This window comes from Balaenoptera musculus, chromosome 1 (assembly GCF_009873245.2).
Source record: "Balaenoptera musculus isolate JJ_BM4_2016_0621 chromosome 1, mBalMus1.pri.v3, whole genome shotgun sequence".
In the NCBI taxonomy this organism is placed as follows: domain Eukaryota; kingdom Metazoa; phylum Chordata; class Mammalia; order Artiodactyla; family Balaenopteridae; genus Balaenoptera; species Balaenoptera musculus.
Window position 1 is genome coordinate 42880745 of NC_045785.1, and position 20623 is coordinate 42901367.

General features: G+C 37.7%; 1 protein-coding gene across 3 annotated transcripts in view; it reads right to left on the reverse strand.

Moving 5' to 3' along the window:
• The window catches only part of EPS15 (epidermal growth factor receptor pathway substrate 15), a 171970-nt gene that overhangs the window by 82495 nt on the left and 68852 nt on the right, over positions 1–20623 (reverse strand). For 2 of the 3 annotated variants that reach the window (XM_036862600.1, XM_036862620.1), the window contains exons 9-12: positions 18621–18821; positions 17630–17775; positions 15873–16029; positions 11571–11656 (exon numbers count right to left, since the gene is read on the reverse strand). In XM_036862600.1, the coding sequence (XP_036718495.1) occupies positions 11571–11656; positions 15873–16029; positions 17630–17775; positions 18621–18821 (590 nt within the window). The remainder of the gene's footprint in view (positions 1–11570; positions 11657–15872; positions 16030–17629; positions 17776–18620; positions 18822–20623) is intronic. The other variant, XM_036862610.1, reaches the window with a different exon arrangement.

Sequence of the window (20623 nt, forward strand, 5' to 3'; positions counted from 1 at the left end):
TCAGCATAATCCACCACCACCACACTATCTAAGAGACTGAAGCAATTTCTTGGTATGTTTTGCCTTTTCACTGCCACGAACTTCTCTATTTGAGCCACTTTACTTTCAGAACAAGGGTTCTTAAAAATTGGTCCATGGATAGTTTTTAAGGGTCTAGGAACTCCTGAAATAAATGCAAAATGGTGTACATGGATAAACATGTTCTTTTTTTCTGGAGGCAGAGTCTAATAGCCTTTATCAGATTCTCAAAGGAAATCCCTGACACAAGAACAGGTTGGCAAAATACAAAAAATCAGTCCATTAACCTTCAGGTCCCTGTAAGGATGAAAAATCCTCTTGCCTACAAAATCTTCTTCTATAGTCTCCAAAATAAGCTATTATTCAGAAGATCATTTGCTTTATTTCAACATTTAGTGATGGTTTCTAGTCTGCCATAAACTTTGCAGGAATTAAGTCTGGGAAATATTCTAATATTTATAACAAACTTTGATTTATTCATTCAACCAACTAACCTGTACTGAAATTCTGTGGTGTCAGGCACTGTGTGCATTAATTTCTAGACATATCCAAATGAATAAGACAGAGACCCTGTCCTGAAGGAGTTCAAATTAAAACAAAAAAAGACACATTAAAAAAAAAGATCAGGACTTCCCTGGTGGCACAGTGGTTAAGAATCCACCTGTCAATGCAGGGGACACAGTTCGATCCCTGGTCTGGGAAGATCCCACATGCTGTGGAGCAACTAAGCCCGTGCACCACATCTACTGACTCTGTGGTCTAGGGCCCGCTTCCCGCAACTACTAAGCCTGTGTGCTGCAACTACTGAAGCCCTCGTGCTGACAGCCCATGCTCCGCAGCAAGAGAAGCCACTGCAATGAGGAGCCCCCACCCTGCAACGAAGAGTAGCCCCTGCTCGCCACAACTAGAGAAAGTCCATGGGCAGTAACAAAGACCTAATGCAGCCAAAAGACTAAAAAAGAAAAAAAAAAAGACCACACTAAAATGTGGTGAGTACTATTATAAAGGAATAAAGACTCTGTAAGTAGAAAGGAAAGAGGAACTAGCAATCAAGGTTTCAGGGAAGGTTTGACAAAGGAGATGATATTTAAGCTGGGCCTTAAAGCAGGAATAAAACTTTACAAGGTAAAAGGTGTGCTCAGGCAAAGGGGAAGAGTAGGATCAGAGGCACAGAAGAATAAAAACTGGTGGCACATTGAGCTGAGAGGTAATAAGCCCACCCACCATATGGCTAGAGAAGAGGAATGAAACTGAAATGGCCGATTAGAGCACTATGTGGAACACTGAGAGAGAGTACAAGAGCAAACACATGGTATCTGTTCTAGGAGCTTCGCAGCAAGGGTCCCCAACCCCCAGGCCACGGACTGGTACCGGTCTGTAGCCTGTTAGGAAACGGGCTGCACAACAGGAGGTGAGCGGCGGGCAAGCCAGCGAAGCTTCATCTGTATTTACAGCTGCTCCCCACCGCTTGCATTACCGCCTGAGCTCCGCCTCCTGTCAGATCAGCGGCTGTATTAGGTTCTCATAGGAGCGCGAACCCTACCGTGAACTGCGCATGTGAAGGATCTAGGTTGCGCGCTCCTTAGGAGAATCTAATGCCTGATGATCTGAGGTGGAGCTGGAGGCGGTGATGCTACTAGCACTGGGGAGCGGCTGCAAATACAGATTAACATTAGCAGAGAGGTTTGACTGCACAGAGACCATAATAAATCAACTGCTTGCAGACATATCAAAACCCTATTAGTGAGTGGCAAGTGACAATTAAGCTGCACGTGGTGGCAGGTTTTATAGTGGCAAGTGAGTTGATGTACTTCAATTGTACAGCTGCATGTGGTAGCAGGCTTTAAGTCAGAATCCGACACTTGTTTTACTCTGCGCGTGGCCCGCCCATTATTTTATTTACCACTTCCATCTGCACGTCTTTCCCCGCACTGCACACTTGTCTCGGTCACAGTTGTGGTAAGCCCACAAGCTAACCCTAGCCAAAATGAGTAAAAAACAAATGTCACTAGAGAGCTTCTTTGAAAAGGGGGACAGACCCAATGATGAAACAGCAGAAAACTCTAAGACTACCAACAAAAAGAAAACTGTATTTAAAAGAAAACACCAAGAATCCTACTTAAATTACGGGTTCATTGCAACAGGTGACTGACATTCTCCAAGCCCGCTTTGTATAATATGTGGAGACCGGTTATCCAACGCAGCCATGAAACCTTCAAAACTGCTTTGCCACGTGGAGACCAAGCACCCTGCATTAAAAAACAAGCCTTTGGAGTTTTTCAAAAGGAAAAAATGTGAACATGAAAAACAGAAGCAATTATTGAAGGCCACCACTTCATCAAATGTGTCTGCACTGACAGCATCGTTCTTAGTGTCTAGCCGCATGGCTAAAGCTAAGAAGCCCTTTACTATTGGTGAAGAGTTGATTCTGCCTGCTGCTAGGAACATTTGTCATGAACTTTTAGGAGAGGCTGCAGTTCAAAAGGTGGCACATGTTCCTCTTTCGGCTAGCACCCTAACTAGACAAATTGATGAAACAGCAGAGGATATTAAGGCACAATTGTTAGAGAGGATTAATGAGTCACCGTGGTACACAATCCAGATTGACAAGTCTCCCAATGTTGACAACAAGGCAACAATGCTTGTTTTTGTGCGATATATTTTTCAGGAGGATGTGCATGAGGATATGTTATGTGCACTTTTGTTGCCAACCAACACCACAGCGGCAGAACTATTCAAGTCTTTGAATGATTACATACCAGGAAAACTGAATGGGTCATTTTGTGTCAGTATATGCATGGGCGGAGCAGCTGCCATGACTGGACGGCCTTCTGGTTTCACTACTCGGGTCAAAGAGGTCGTTTCTGAATGTGAGTCTACGCACTCTGTCATCCATAGAGAAACGCTGGGTAGCGGAAAAATGTCACCTGAGCTTAACAATGTTTTGCAGGATATCATTAAAATTATCAACCAAAGTAAGGTACACGCCCTTAACTCACGTTTGTTCGCACAGCTCTGCAAGGAGATGGACGCAGAGCACACACGTCTTCTCTTATACACAGAAGTGAGATGGCTTTCTAAAGGTAGATCACTGGCCAGAGCTTTTGAGTTAAGAGAGCTGCTCCAGAGATTTCTTTTAGAAAAACGGTCACCACTGGAAGCACATTTCAGTGCCACAGAATGGGTCGCAAAACTTGCTTACTTGTGTGACATATTCAACCTGCTCAATGAACTCAATCTGTTACTTCAGGGGAGAACAACAACTGTGTTCAAGTCGCAGATAAAGTGGCTGCATTCAAAGCCAAACTGGAATTATGGGGGCGACGAGTGAACACTGGGATTTTTGACATGTTTCAAACATTGGCAGAGATTTTGAAAGAGACTGAGCCAGGGCCTTCTTTCTCCCAGCTGGTGCATGATCACCTATCTCAGCTTTCAAGACTTTGAGCATTACTTCCCAACCACAAAAGACCCCCAAACTGGGAAGGAATGGATCTGCGACCCATTTGCGAATAAGCCAGGTGAATCGAATTTGTCCGTGCTAAAAGAGGATCAACTGGTTGAGATCGCAAATGACATTGGCCTTAAAAGTATGTTTGAGACAACCTCAAATCTCCGTATGTTCTGGATGAAAGCTAAGGCGGAATATCCTGAGATTGCCACAAAAAGCACTGAAAAGGCTGCTTCCATTTCCAACACCCTATCTTTGTGAAGCAGGGTTTTCTGCAGTGACAGCAGCCAAAACGAGATTACGGAGTAGACTGGACATAAGCAACACACTTCGGGTGTCACTGTCTCCCGTCACCCCCAGATGGGGCCATCTAGTTGCAGGAAAACAAGCTCAGGGATCCCACTGATTCTGCATTATGTTGAGTTGTATAATTATTTCCTTATATATTGCAATGTAATAATAATAGAAATAAAGTACACAATAAATGTAATGCACTTGAATCATTCCGAAACCATCCTCCCTAATCCCCAACCCTGGGTCCGTGGAAAAACTGTCTTCCACAAAACCGGTCCCTGGTGCCAAAAAGGCTGGGGACTGCTGCTTTACAGTATCATAGTGGGAGATGATCCTACTTTATTGTGGGAAGTAGCTAAGACAGAAGAATGGTCAGGATTCCAAGAGAGCACCGCGAAGGAAGAGATTTTACGCCATACTCAGAAAAGTGAACTGAGGTAAGGGCTAAAACTAGACAGAAAAAGCAGAAAGGACAGGACAGATTTCAACAATACTGAACAAATTATTTTCTCTATATATCTATTATATAAGCTATATATATTGTATCTATTACATAAGCTAAGCAGTAGGGATTAACAGTGAGCAAGCAAACAGTCCCTATGATTAAGAAGTACATAGTCTAGTGAGATATCCAAATAAAACAGACAATTATGCTATGACAAGTGTAAATTTTAAAACTATGTAATATAGGCTCTTAAATAAGATTTGATAGGTATGGGGGTTGGGAAGGGGAAGGTTTCCAGAGGAAATAACATCTAAGGTGAGATCTGAAGGATGAGGAGGAGTTGATCAGGCAAAGGAGGTGAGGACGTAGGAATGATTTCAAGAAACATCTCAAAAATAGAAGAATAAAATTGAGAAGAAAAATCTCAGGTTTCTAGCTTGAGTGACAATAAATGGTGATGTCACTGAGAAAGGGAAATAAAAGAGACAAGGATAGTGGTCAGGGGAAAATTAGGAAGTCAGGTCCTACTGAACATTCAGATGAAAACACTAGTTGGGCAATGAAAAATATAGGTGTTCAGCTCAGGTGAGAGATCCAGGTATTTGATAAGATTATTTTATAACCATTGTTTTCCCTTAAGTTAAAAATATACTAATTTAATCTGATTTACATAATTAAATCCCTATATAGCAAATGTTGAAGGAATCATATAAAAAACTTAAAGAAACAAATGACAGAAAGTTATCCTGCCTCAAGCTCCCAGTGTCCTATATTTTCAACTAGAAACAATTTGGTGAACTAGCGAAGAAAACAACATCTCATTTTCTGACTGATAACAAAGAACATTCTTTACCCAACCAACTCTTGAGATTATATATAGTTTTTTATATCTCCATTGATTTTCAACGCTCAGAACAAATTATTATTCTAAGAAACATTCTTGGGGCTTCCCTGGTGGCACAGTGGTTAAGAATCCGCCTGCCAATGCGGGGGACATGGGTTCCAGCCCTGGTCCGGGAAGAGCCCACACGCCACGGAGCAACTAAGCCCGTGCACCACAACTATTGAGCCTGTGCTCTAGAGCCCGTGAGCTACAACTACTAAACCCACATGTCACAACTACTGAAGCCTGTGAGCTTAGAGCCCACACACCACAACGAAGAGTAGCCCCTACTTGCCGCAGCTAGAGAAAGCCCGCGTGCAGTAACGAAGACCCAACGCAGCCAAAAGTAAATAAATAAATAAAACAAAATAAACATTCCTTTTTTCATTATGCTTTTCCGTGTTTTCCAAATTTTTATGAGTATGTATTATAACCATCACTGAGGGGGAAAAAGCAAATCTTGTAAAGCACCATATTCATTACATTCTCATTACAGTACCATATTATGTACGTCGTTTATTTGCAGGTTTGATCCCTGGACTAAAATTAAATATCTTCATCTGAAAACCAAACAAATAAGAAGGAGCTAATCTTCTGCCAGATGACAATTTAGTAAAAGCCACAAACAAAATCTGTTTAAATTCTTTTTTCCTATTTTGTAGTTATACACGTCACCGTCTGATATATTAATAAAAGATTTAAAGGCTAAAGAGTAATACCATTGCACAGAAAAAATAGTCATTCACAGTAACAAAAGTCAAGGTTTATAATGTAATGTGTTAAAGACTTGGTGGTAGTGACTTAATACAACCATTTACAAAACTGTATTTTTTTTTTTTTTTAAACTGTGGTTGCTTTTATTTATTTATTTATTTATTTATTTTTTTTAAATTAGATATGTAATCTTTTCACATATTGCTATGCTTACATCTATTTATTTATTTTATTTTTGGCTGTGCTGGGTCTTCGGTTCGTGTGAGGGCTTTCTCCAGTTGCAGCAAGCGGGGGCCACTCTTCATCGCGGTGCGGGGACCGCTCTTCATCGCGGTGCGCGGGCCTTTCACTATCGCGGCCCCTCCCGTTGTGGGGCACAGGCTCCAGACGCGCAGGCTCAGCAACTGTGGCTCACGGGCCCAGCCGCTCCGCGGCATGTGGGATCTTCCCAGACCAGGGCTCGAACCCGCGTCCCCTGCATTAGCAGGCAGACTCTCAACCACTGCGCCACCAGGGAAGCCCCTACAAAACTGTATTTTAACAACCATAATTTTAGCATGGGTAGATGAGCCTTATTATGACATTACTGAAGTTGACAGATGATGGAAGTTTGCCTACACTGTAGATCTCACCTAAAATAAAAGCCTAGGGAAAATATTTTCACAAGTGTCAAGTATAAACGTATTACACATTTATAAAATGTGACTACAATTTAAAACTTAATAAGGTTTTGAAGCACTATGATTTTCTTAATAAGACAGTCACAAAATGTTGGATTTTTTTTTATGTGTTTAGCTGTAATTCACTATATAAGACTGCCACTAGTACAATTTAACATTATGGTAACTAGAAGTTACTGAAAGCTCAGTTTATCAAAACGTAATTAATACAGTAAGTCCCTTACATACGAACAAGTTCCAATCCGAGAGCACATTCGTAAGTCCAATTTATTCGTAAGACCAACAAAGTTAGCTTAGGTACCCAACTAACACAATTGGCTATATAGTACTGTACTGTACTGTAACAAGTTTATAATACTTTTCACACAAATAATACATAAAAAACAAAAAAAACCACGAAAAATAAAGAAAACATTTTTAATCCTACAGTACAGTACCTTGAAAAGTACAGTAGTACAGTACAACAGCTGGCATACAGGGGCTGTTGGCAGTACCAGCTACATCACTGCTGCTTTTTACACTTGCTTCCAGACATCCTGGGCTTGAAATAAAGATACTGTACTATTGTACTCTGTAAGTACTGTAAAGTACACAGAAGCACAACCACTTGTAGAGGATGCACACACGTGTCAATGTACGCCAGACACGTGAACTAACTTATGTGACTGGACATGTGAACACATGTTCACATCTTTGAAAGTTCGCAACTTGAAGGTTCGTATGTAGGGGACTTACTGTATTACAAATGTTTGTATCGGCAAGAACATTTTATGTACGATGCTCTACTTCCTATTAAAACTCATTACAAAAACATTTCATAAGTAAAATAACTACTGTTGAAATCAAGCAAGCCCTAGAATACTGGGGTATGTGTCTATTTTCATAGGCTTGAGAGGCACAGATGACAAGTATTTTCAAATCTAGCTACTATTTTTTTTAAATTAATTAATTAATTTATTTATTTTTGGCTGTGTTGGGTCTTTGTTTCTGTGTGAGGGCTTTCTCTAGTTGCGGCAAGCGGGGGCCACTCTTCATCGCGGTGCGCGGGCCTCTCACTATCGAGGTCTCTCTTGTTGTGGAGCACAGGCTCCAGACGCGCAGGCTCAGTAGGTGTGGCTCACGGGCCTAGTTGCTCCACGGCATGTGGGATCTTCCCAGACCAGGGCTCGAACCCATGTCCCCTGCAATGGCAGGCAGATTCTCAACCACTGCGCCACCAGGGAAGACCCAAATCTAGCTATTATTAAATGCACATTTCTCATAAGTCAAGCAAAAATGCTAATGGGCCGTTTATAGACCATATGAAATGAAGTCTATACACCATTATAGACTGAGTAATCAAATGTTTACATTTTTTTCAAACCAAAGTAAAAATGTTCTAAATCTTAATGAAAAGCTGTCTTATATAATAGAAAAAAATGTAGAACTAGAACTATACAACCAGGTTTGGGTGCCAGCCAGCACTTTTGCTGACCTGAGTATGACTTTGATTTTTTTCCCCCATGAGTAAAAAAGAAATTGGATTATGTAATCTCCAAGGGTTTGTTTTCATTCGTTTGTTTTTTGATTTCAATACTAAAAGCTTTATGTAATAGGCAAAGGCCAATTTTTGAGCTGGAAATAGAATTTGGTAGAATTCAGTAGAAGGCAGATAAGTAAAAACTGAACAATCCCATTTAAAAAGGTGCCCAGACTAAGGTTACAGAATGTCAAGACATACTGTTCAAATTGGCAGATGATACTAAGGGCGATCACTGAAATTACTGTGGATTTGAAGCTATACTGCTTTCTATAGACATTTACTCTCAGAATTCATTCCTCCTTATGGCAGAATTTTCATGTGGGGATACCCCCTCCTCCATGTGGTCTCGGTGGCAAACTAGCTGCCCCCACCCCGACCCCGCAGCTCAGGACAGAGCTCATGACAAGTCAGCAAACAATACAGCCTTGGCCACTGACTGTTTCAGTAGGTAGGACCCTAAACCAGTCCAATCAGATTGAATCTTAGGATTTGTTCAGGAACCGCCACAAGAGAGTAACTCCACTAAATCTGAAATAATAGGTACATGAGACTCAGATGTGCAATAACCCCCTTGACAACATAACAGGTAAGCCTATCTGAGAATGGAAACATGCAGTGGAAGTGGAAACAAGAAATGGAGAGAGCAAGAGAACTGATTGTATCATTTGAGCCCCAGTACGAAGCTATGCTTTAAGCCATCCCTACCTCTAGGAGGTCTTAGTTTCACAAGTAAATAAATTCACTCTTAGTCTGGGTTGAGTTCTTTCTTGCAACTGAAAAAAATCATAATTAAGTTTCTCTACAATAATCTCAATGTAGTCTCATGGATGAGGAAAGATCTTTCCCAAGTTCTTGCCATATAACCCAGCTAAATCATTTAATCCCCTTATGTCTCAATATCATCAACAAAATAAAGTATCAGCCATTATCTGCTTTAAAGTATTGTGAAGGTTAAAAAAAAATGTTTGTGTAAGTAAAATGATATTTAAATCCAATGCCCTGTAGATGGAAAAATGGTCTCACTTTTTAAAAAGTAATTTTAGGAGGTCATTTTTACAATGAGTATTACTATAAAAAGTTTCTAGGGAACAAGGGAATTAGGAAATACCAACAGGACCTGCTGTATTTAGATTCAAATCTAATTGTATTCAAGTCTGTTTCTACACAGTACGTGAGTATAAGAAAGAAAATCCAACTCCAAATCAAGCAGTCCTGAGATCAGGTATTAGTTCTATTGCTTACAGGTTTGTATGACTTTGGGTAAAATAACCTCTCTAAGCATCTTAACTCCGTACCTATAAAACAGAACAGTAATATCTATCTCAAGTTACAAGGTTTTCGTGAGGATCAAATGAGATAACAAGTTATGAAAGCTCTTGGCATGGCGTCTGCATTTAACATTCCTTCCATACAATGTATTAAATAATAATTTTTTCCTATTGTTATTCAAATGTCTGAAGTTGGAGGAAAACTGTATTTCAGGGGAAAGGGAGGGGCAAATTAGGAGTTTGGGACTAACATATACACACTACTCTATATAAAATAGATAACCAACAAGCACCTACTATATAGCACAGGGAACTACACTCAATATTTTGTAATAACCTATAAGTGAAAAGAATCTGAAAAAGAATAGGTATATATATGTATAACTGACCCACTTTGCTGTACACCTGAAACTAACGCAACATTGTAAATCAACTATACTTCAACAAAAATAAATTTTAAAAAAACTTCCAAAAAAAAAAGAAAACTGTACTTCATTCATTCCAAGATATATTGATACCTATTTCACTGTCCAAAATCAAATAGCACCTTATAGTTGTTGGAATGCCATTGTTTATTTGGCAGTGTTTTCTTCTTTTTTCAGTGCTACATAATAGTACATCCTGCAGTTAAAGGTTGCCTTAGATTTATTATTTTTTTTTAAACACATTATTGGAGTATAATTGCTTTACAATGGTGTGTTAGTTTGTGCTTTATAACAAAGTGAATCAGCCATACATATACATATATTCCCACATCCCCTCCCTCTTGCGTCTCCCTCCCTCCCACTCTCCCTATCCCACACCTCTAGGTGGTCACAATGAACCGAGCTATCTCCCTGTGCTATGTGGCTGCTTCCCACTAGCTATCTATTTTACATTTGGTAGTGTATATATGTCCATGTCCATGCCACTCTCTCACTTCGTCCCAGCTTACCCTTCCCCCTCCCCGTGTCCTCAAGTCCATTCTCTATGTCTGCATCTTTATTCCTGTACTGCCAGTAAGTTCTTCAGAACCCTTTTTTTTTTTTTTAGATTCCATATATGTGTGTTAGCATACAGTATTTGTTTTTCTCTTTCTGACTTACTTCACTCTGTATGACAGACTCTAGGTCCATCCACCTCATTACAAATAACTCAATTTTGTTCCTTTTTATGGCTGAGTAATATTCCATTGTATACATGTGCCACATCTTCTTTATCCATTCATCTGCCAATGGACATTTAGGTTGTTTCCATGTCCTGGCTATTGTAAACTGTGCTGCAATGAACATTTTGGTACATGACTCTTTTTGAATTATGGTTTTCTCAGGGTATATGTCCAGTAGTGGGATTGCTGGGTCATATGGTAGTTCTATGTTTAGTTTTTTAAGGAACCTCCGTACTGTTCTCCATAGTGATTGTATCAATTTACATTCCTACCAACAGTGCAGGAGGGTTCCCTTTTCTCCACACCCTTTCCAGCATTTATTGTTTCTAGATTTTTTGATAATGGCCATTCTGACTAGTGTGAGGTGATACCTCATTGTAGTTTTTATTTGCATTTCTCTAATAATTAGTGATGTTAAGCATCTTTTCATGTGCCTCTTGGCCATCTGTATGTCTTCTTTGGTGAAATGCCTATTTAGGTCTTCTGCCCATTTTTTAATTGTATTGTTTGTTTCTTTGATATTGAGCTCCATGAGCTGTTTGTATATATCAGAAATTAATCCTTGTCTGTTGCTTCGTTTGCAAATATTTTCTCCCATTCTGAGGGTTGTCTTTTCATCTTGTTTATGGTTTCCTTTGCTGTGCAAAAGCTTTTAAGTTTCATTAGGTCCCATTTGTTTATTTTCGTTTTTACTTTCATTACTCTAAGAGGTGGGTCAAAAAAGATCTTGCTGTGGTTTATGTCAGAGAGTTTTTCCCATGTTTTCCTCTATGAGTTTTATAGTGCCTGGTCTTACATTTAGGTCATTAATCCATTTGGAGTTTATTTTTGTGTATGGTGTTAGGGAGTGTTCTAATTTCATTCTTTTACATGTAGCTGTCCAGTTTTCCCAGCACCATTTACTGAAGAGGCTGTCTTTTCTCCATCATATGTTCTTGCTTCCTGTGTCGTAAATTAGGTGACCATATATGCATGGGTTTATCTCTGGGCTTTCTATTTGCCTTAGATTTAATAAGGTACACTGATTACCATATTAAGAACCATAGTACTTAACCAAATAAAGTAGTACTTACCCAAGATATACATTAGAAACAGAAAAGAGTGTGTGCATGTATTTATATAATCAGGTATAATTTTACTTTACATACCTCTGTAGGTCAACTATTTCATTGTTAAGGGTATCTAGCTCCTTAATAGCAGAGAAATCTGCGACAGGACTTGATCCTGTGATGTTCTAAAAACAAAGAGTTCACAATTATAACATTATTACTATAAAATTGCATGTGGCAAAGCATTAAAAATGTTTAAAAGCACTATATGGATACATATTTTATGGTATTACTAACACTTTTAATTCACTTAAGAAAACCCTATCTAGTGCAATTTTACACACACACACACACACACAGGCAGTTATATACTAAGACATTTTCCCTTAAACTCTCTAAAAGCTGTTGTTCTATAATATATACCACCACTTGAGATCCCAATGTCTTCATCACGTGATCTTAGCCTGTCTAGAATGTTGCAGTAAAGCAGATATCAGATTTATAAACTAATTCCTCCACTGAAGCATAAATTTCTTGGGGAGGTGAATTGTGATTTATTTGTATTTGTATTAAATAAATGGTGGTTGATCTTATTTAATTCAACAAGTATTTACTTTTATTAAATACTTTCAGTGTCTATTTAAAGTAAAACCAACCGCTCAGCATGTTCCATAGTAAATATTAATATCACCATACATGAAACTGTCTTATATGACATCCTTTACATATGGTTTTCTTTAAATAATGGAGGTGTCAAAATTAGTCTCTGAATGGTATCTGTATTTAGAAAACCTAGCTGGGTTTATTCTGGGCTCTGCTCTTTTACTAGCTGCATGATCTTCACTGCAGAACAGGGAATAATCTCTGCCTGCCCACTTTAAAAATTAAATAAATACTGCATATGAAGTCCCCCTACAAACTTTATGATATTTTATAAATGTAAGCTATTATTATACTTAACTTCCTCAACAGAATATGCTCTTGAAAGTTGGAAAGGCTCCCAATGACTTGCTTCCACCCTGGCTCAGTCCCCTTTGTGAACCATTTTTGATGCCTTATATAGCTGGCTGAAGTCAAGACAAAAAGATAACTGCTCCTTCAAACACCTGACCTACACCCAATGCTACAACCAAACTGACAAATAACAGGATGATCATCATTAGGAAATGTTAAACTGAGGCCTAAACATGTAAAACTAAAATATGTTGAGGACCTTATTAGGAGAACATAAAAACTTAGTATTATACTTATGTTGCTGTGAACTTAAGGTATGTCACCAACTTGCACAACAGAAGAAACCGAACAAAAGTTCACAGTATCCTATCTGCTCACATTTAATAAATGGTTTACAAATTTACTAAGTACTAATCTGAAAACTGGTCTGTAGGTAGGGCAGATATTATTATTAACCCCATTTTAGAGCTAAGGAAACATATTAAATGACTTGCTTAAAGTTGAACCCAGCTAGCTAATAGGCGATATTGATCAGGAGACTTCTAATCAAATTCAAGTGCTATTTCACATCATGCCCCTTGGCACCTGCATATTAAGATCATTTAGGTAAATGAAACCATTACCCTAAAAGCCAACTTGATAAACAGGTACATCAATAAAATGTGGTAAATAATTCCTTCTGTATTTCTTTATGCTATACTGCATAACCATCCTCATATGTTTTGTTTTGTTTTGACTATCAATACCAAAACTCATCCGTTAGGATTCAATTAACTCTATTCTCAATTTTAATATTAATTACAGATTTGTACCAAATATACCTCTTACTATGTTTTACTATTATGTGTTTCACTGACACATAGACCCTTATCATTCTAAAAGTCAGAAATTTTAAAGTGGGTTTCTGAATGTGACAAGTATTTACTAGGATTTTACACTCTGCCCAAACTTGACTTATGAGCTAATTAAGCCTGGCCAGACAATTTGAAAGGCGAACAAAATGAAAAATTAGCACTTAGTTTCACTTTTATCACCAAGAGTAACTTACATCATGTAAGTGCTACTGAGAAATTTGCTATCAGAGGTGCAAGCAAACCAAGAAACTCAGGACTCCCATACCTGTTCTGTCACTCTAACTCAAAAAAAGTGACTCACATTAACAGTCTTTCACTATTAAAAATATCATCAAATAAGAAGAGTGAGACAAATAAGTTTAACTTCAAACAAGTTATAAGGTAATACCATAGATGACTCCAGAATGAAGATTAGTGTACTTAGTTGGTACTGATAAGTGTACTTGTGTCACTCTCAATTGCTGACACAAAAATTAAACTCCTGTTCTAGAGCAATAAAATAACATGCAATCAGGAAGCACAGAAAAAGTTCGGCTAACAGTATATAAAGTATAAGAAGGGCATATGAAGAAAAATGTACCATGTCCCCTTTTTGCAAAATATTTTCTCTCACCTTGTTTTGTGTATTACACAAAAATTCCACTTTGGTGATTTTAAGTGGATCAGAGAGCTTAGGGAAGGCAAGTTAAAATGCACACAAGGACCAAGTGACAGACATGTGACAAAAGCATGCTGTTTAGGTATTTTCTCTGCATTAACTTTGAGGCATAAACAACCTCTAATTTCAAAATGTATCTTGTAAACCAAAAACCATAATGCTAAAAAAGGCATAAAGTAAAGCTCTACCTTGAGAAAGTAGAGTTAAGAAACTGACAGTACAAGAAAGGCGAAAGCAGAGTGCTGCAGAATGGAAAAAATAGTCCAAACTAGAAAAAACACAGAAAGAAAAGCAACATTCAAAAAAGGATAGTCAAAGCTGCAAAAAATGCAGTTCTAAAAAAATTAGATTATAAAGAGAAAAGAGATTATTTGAAAGACAAAACAAATGCAAATTTTAATTTTTAAGGTTAAAATTTTGGTTATAGATAAGACAACAGTGATAAAATCCCATTTTAATGAATATACTGATATCTGACATGGACGGAAGTATCTATGCTCTAGTGAATGGACTTCAGTAAATCTACTTAATTGAAAATTCTGTAGAGCAGATGCAACTCGAAGTGTCTACTAAGTTACAGAGACTTCAATGAACAAACAATTGCTCAGAAAGTTCTGCTGTATGTGTATTTTGTGTTGGTGGAGACTCAGTGGGTATAAAATGAAGGCAGCGAGGAAAAAAGAGTCTACATAGGTGAAAGAGATGAGACAACACAGCGTTCCATACACTGAGATACAGTTAGAGCAGGGGGCATAAATACAAATTTGTAACCTTTATCTTTCTGGGTGGCATCACTTTTAGCCTTCTCACAACTTAGGAACCCATGTCCTACATCAAAAGAAATTTCAGAAATTCACAAAATGCTCCCCCCAAAACACTTACAAAGTAGATAAAATCAAGTAGTTACTTAACGTGAAAATAAGAATAAAAACTCTTATACATAACTTCTATACTTAGTGGCTATAAATTTCCATTTAGTTGACTTAGGAAAAAAATCCAATTTTGACTGTTACTAGATTTGTTAAAATGGGATTTTTTAACCTATGTGACAAAATTAATGCAAGACATTCTACTGACATTTTAAAGAGAACTCTCCTGATACCAAATACATGACAACTCCTATATATGTAACTCTGAAGAATCACCACATCCATGGTTACTTTGTAGGTCACAAGATACTTAAAGACACAAAGTATGGAGGGCAAACAGCCACTAGAGCATGCAAGTCCTTTTAAAGCTCTAATATAAGGCCAAGATATTATAAACCACAATATTAGGAAGGGTTTCTAGATGAGAAGAGAAAAATCAAAGTACAGCATTACTGAAACATGTAGTTTTGAAAATTCCCACTGCTGGCCAGAACCAAAAGTAGCGAAAACCTGTTTCTAGCTGTTCAGATATGAAATTCGGTTGTATGCTCAGGAATAGAGGGTCATCTATATGGCAAAAACCACACAGACTTTTCCTGAACAAGTTTTTCTTTTCTTTTTTTTTTTTTATGTAAAATTGACAACAAGCAATCATAATCTCCTAGATTTTGTTTTCAAATCTGTATTGTTTTCTCCAAGAGTGAATTATCAAATGAAATGCAATAATTTAATTCTTATAGGTTTCATTTAAAATTTACACTCTATTCATAAAAATTAATTCACAAATCCACGGGGGAAAAACAAGACCACATTTTCCAGTTTTAAGACCAGAAAGTATGGTTGTCATATGTGTAATGAATGGTGGGATAAATGAGCTGTAGCCCAAGGATATCATACAAGGTATTCCAACATATTTATAGGCACAAATTAAACCGCAAACAGTATACTGCTCTGTTTCTAGCCAGATACATTTTCTCCACTATTCCATACAAATCGATTCTGTCACCTGACATAGCATTTGTTCTTTTCTGTTAATGCATTAAGGTTTTCTTTTAAGTTTTCTTACCTTTTGTAAAGTGGCCCTATCTGATGGTGGAATCATCTCAGGAGTAAGAATGTGAGGAGGATCGATGCCCTTTATTAACTTTTGATTGATTAAGTGAAAAGCCAAGGCAAACTGATCTTTTGAAAGCTTCCCACAGTCCTTTGTGTCACATAATGCCCTGTACAAATACACAAAATGAACAGTATGTAAATGTCACAATTACCATTCTAAAAATCCAGGGGAAAATTAATATGACTATGTAGCTTTGAAATAATCACCAGTTGAATTGAAAAATAAAGTCATACCAACTTATGGCTAGCCAAAAACTCACTGAAATGTTGGAAGAGAGATATCGGATAAAATGGTAAGAAAAAGAGACTGTTCACCTTGGTGCTGAGCAGGGCCCTCTAATTTGGGTTTGCTCTGTGCTTTCTTACCGATTTCGAGAACCGCTACAGAGTAAAAGCTGTGGTGGGCCAAAGAATTCCAACATTCTCTACTCCCAACATTTTCAACATTAAAAGATGTTAAAAATGAAACCTAAGTTTCAACAAATTTGGTTCATTAGTGGCATTAGAATGATTCTAAAACAAGCAAAATACTCCATGTCGGCTTGTTTCCTACAACTTTTGAAGTAGGAGGATGTCAGGATCACCGTCAAAGAAAAATAACAGCTGCAAATGGAGATCACGTGTGGAGAGAAGGCAGCAATCTGGAAACCTTTACAAAAATCACTTGAAGAGAAACAGCAAATGTTTTATTCTATTTGCTCCCCCCCCCCTTTTTTTTAAGGTCAGCTTTCTAAAGTCCTGATCTGTTTGATTCATTGAAAACCAATGTGGCCTGACGAAAAGACTATGGGCTACGGTGTCAAAGAAACCTTTAATTCCAGCTTTTCTACTTATTTCTTCTTGTGACATTGGCCATATTTTTTAACCTCTCCAAGCCTTAGTTTCTTCATCTATAAAGTAGAGATTACACCTATCTTGCAAGGTTACTGTGAGAATTAAAGACAAAGTACATAAAAAGTCTGGGCATAATAGCAAACCCATGACAGCTGCCATTTATTCAGCATAGTGCCTAGCCTAGGCACTTGAAAGTGGCAGCTATCACTAGTTACATATATTTAATCTCTCCCAGTCTTGGGTTCTTGTTCCTTTTAAGGCAGATCTGCTGTCCTTTGTTCTTTTCTAAGTTCCTCTTTGCAACTATATGGTTCCACTTCTGATGTTTGCTGCCCCTTGAAAACCTCATGATAACTAACCTCGGTATAGTCAGGTGGATTGGCAGCAGGCACATTATAAAAAGCATTTTCATTATATTATCTCATTTAATGTGAAATTCACTAGAGACACTAAAGCTTGTCATTTTTTAAGGACCAAGTGTATAGTTCCCACGTAAAGGTATAAAAGTATACATATACCCTATAGAAAGAATTATACAAGTATACCTTGAAGATTCTGGGTTTGTTTTATATTGTTTAAATTTCAGAATTTTGGATTCTCCCTTAAAAACTGAAGTTTAATTAGTTGATATAAACCAATGCTGGATTTTAACATTCTAATAACCATTAACTGACACCGTCAATCTAATAAAACTATAGGTAACCCATTCTCAAGCTTTTGTCCAGAAGAAATCATCAGACTTAAATGTTTCTCTACAAAGGATTCTAAACAAAAACTGTCCTACTTACAAATGCCTAAAAAATAAGAATCTACAAAACTAGAGTTGATACAAAACCATATTTGTTTTTTAAATCAACTTAAATAAAGTCTTACCAAATATGGGCTAGTAAGGCAGAAGGTAAACCTGTCTTCAGGAAGATTTCACGGACTTCCAATCCAGACACAAATCCATCCATATCTTTATCAGTTTTCGAGAAGATTTCATCATATTTAGCTTTTTCTGCAGGGGATACAACCCACTACAGGAAAAATATATATATAGTATTTTCACCAAAATGAAACAAACTTTGAAGTGTCCCTCTTTCAGCCCATGACAGTAATTTTCACAAATTCTCTGCAATTCTACCCCACTAACTATAGCAACAGTGTGTCACTTCCATCACACCCCAATTGAAATGCTGTGATGAAGAGAAAATTACAGAATAAAAATATAGGTTAGCTATAGGGACTATACTTAAAGATGCCCATTTTACTTTTTTTTAAGTAATGAGTAAATTCAAGCACAGTTAACTCTTGACTTACGAATGACCACATTAAGATGCGTAACTAGGAGAGTCTACATAAACAAAAGATTCAGATAATTCTAAATCTCCATTTTTTTTATAGTTTCATTCCCCGTTCTTAACTGTAGCCAAACTGGCTGATTTGCATATTCTGTCCTTATTTTCCTTTACTCAACCTAACAAGAAGCAGGTTGTAGGAAAAAAAAGGCCTTGAACAACCCCAAATTGGAAAATTTGATCCCAAAGAATCAAGAGTTAACTAGAGATTAAACAAACAAAACATCTATTAACTTTGCCAGGGCAAGCATGCCAGATTAACATGGAGTATCTTCTTTCTCCAACTTTAATTCCAGGTAGATCAAGGCAAAGCCAATGAAACATCCATATGACCTAAGTAAGGCCAAATGCAGGAGAGGATTATCTGTCTTCTCTAGGACATCACATTATATAGGTTCAACCAGAGGGAGCTCTGAATTTTTGATCCCTTTGATTGCTCCTTCCATCTTCATCAAGCAATCAACTGTTAAATGCCATGCATTTTGTTTTTTAAAAAAAGTCTTTTAACACTGATAAATCTATACCTGTCTTAATGGTGCTTTGGTAGGTAAAATGCCTACAGGTGGTAAGGAGTGGTAAGGTTCCTTGGCTGATGTTGAAGAGGGGATCAACCGCACAGAGCCTGATATACTGACCGTTTTCCTCTTAGAAGGTGGCACCAAGGCTGGAGGCAAGGACACTGGCACAGGTTCTTTCTCCAATGCGCAGTATACCAAAAACATGGCCTTCAAAACAGATGAACCACGGTCATATATATTAAAATCATTTAACAACATCCACCCATGAACTGATTATTGTTCAACAAAAAAGCATCCTCAAGCTGCCTCAAATCCTTTTATTAAGAAATAAGGCTGGGAAGGAAAGAAAGAGGAAAAGAGGGAGAGATGAAAGGAAGGACGGAGAAAAGGAAATACATCAAAACTAAGCAACTTTTAGGAAGATATCCTAAGCAGTGAAAACTTAGACACACACCCTTCAAGTAAAGGTCTTGTAATGTCAAAAGAAAACAACCTGGGAAAAAAAATATTTACAAAGAAAGAATTAACTTCCCTAATATATAAAGAATACTGGGGCTTCCCTGGTGGCGCAGTGGTTGAGAGTCTGCCTGCCAATGCAGGGGACACGGGTTCGAGCCCTGGTCTGGGCTTGCCGCGGAGCAACTAGGCCCGTGAGCCACGGTAGCTGAGCCTGCGCGTCTGGAGCTTGTGCTCCGCAACAGGAGAGGCCGCGATAGTGAGAGGCCTGCGCACCGTGATGAAGAGTGGCCCCCACTTGCCACAACTGGAGAAAGCCCTCGCACAGAAACGAAGACCCAACACAGCCAAAAATAAATAAATTAATTAATTTAAAAAAAAAATTTATAAAAAAAAAAAAAAAGAATACTTAGACATTAACAGAAAAAGACCACAAAATCCAGTAAGAAAATGGGCTAAGAGTATTAACAGATACTTTACAGAAAAGTATATATCACAAATGGCCCATCCTTTAACTTATAAAAATATGCTCACTTCCACTCCCAAGAAAACGGCAAGTTAAAACTATATGAAAATACCATTTTCCTTCTAATTGCAAAAGTCCAAAGTTTCATAACACAATTTGTTAGCTAGACTAGGCAAACAGGCACTCTCGTACATTGCTAGTGAGAGCTCAAACTGGTACCAAGACTACTGAAGCGTATTTTGGCAACATCTACCAAATTATTTATTTCCCTTTTGGCTCAGCAACTTGACATCTGGGAGTCTATCCTCAGATATCCTCTACCTGCCTGCATAGGAAATGCTGTATGAAATAGGTTTTTAATTATAGAATTGTTTGTATCAGCACCCAAGTGCTCATCAGCAAAGACTGGTTTAAAAAACTATGGTATACCCATACAATGAAATACTATCAAACAAACAAACCCCCCACCCGCCCAAAAAAAAGCAAATCCATGGGAAATATTCTGTATCTTAACTGCGGCAGTACCTTCACAGATATATACAATTGTCAAAACTCATCAAATTATATACTTAAATTGAATGCAGTGCATTGTATGTAAAGTCGTCCTTAATAAAGCTGACCAGAAAAAGAATCATGGAGCCCTCTGTGTGAAAAGATATCCAAGATACTATGTTAACATGAAAAAAGTATAGCGGTGAACAGTGTGTATGTATAATAATAATGTGTAACCTTTATGGTAAGGGGATAATAATTATTCATATCTGTTTCTGTTTCCATTAAGAAATTCTAGGAGGATAAACAAGAAAGGCAGGATAAATAAGAATATATAGAGTAGGTGTAAATGGAGCAGTTGATGGCAAGGATGGGACTGACGTTTTTTTCCTCTGAATATCTTCTTATATTGTACTGATTTCTGAACCATGAGAATGTATTACCTATTAAAATTATTTTTAATTATTAAATACAAAAAACCCCACAAACTTTCTATTTCCAAAAGCTTGAAACTCCAGAAAGAAAACAATCTGGCTAGCACATACTTTCAACCAAATTCACAATATATGTAATATTATTAGCTTGGCACTGAGCT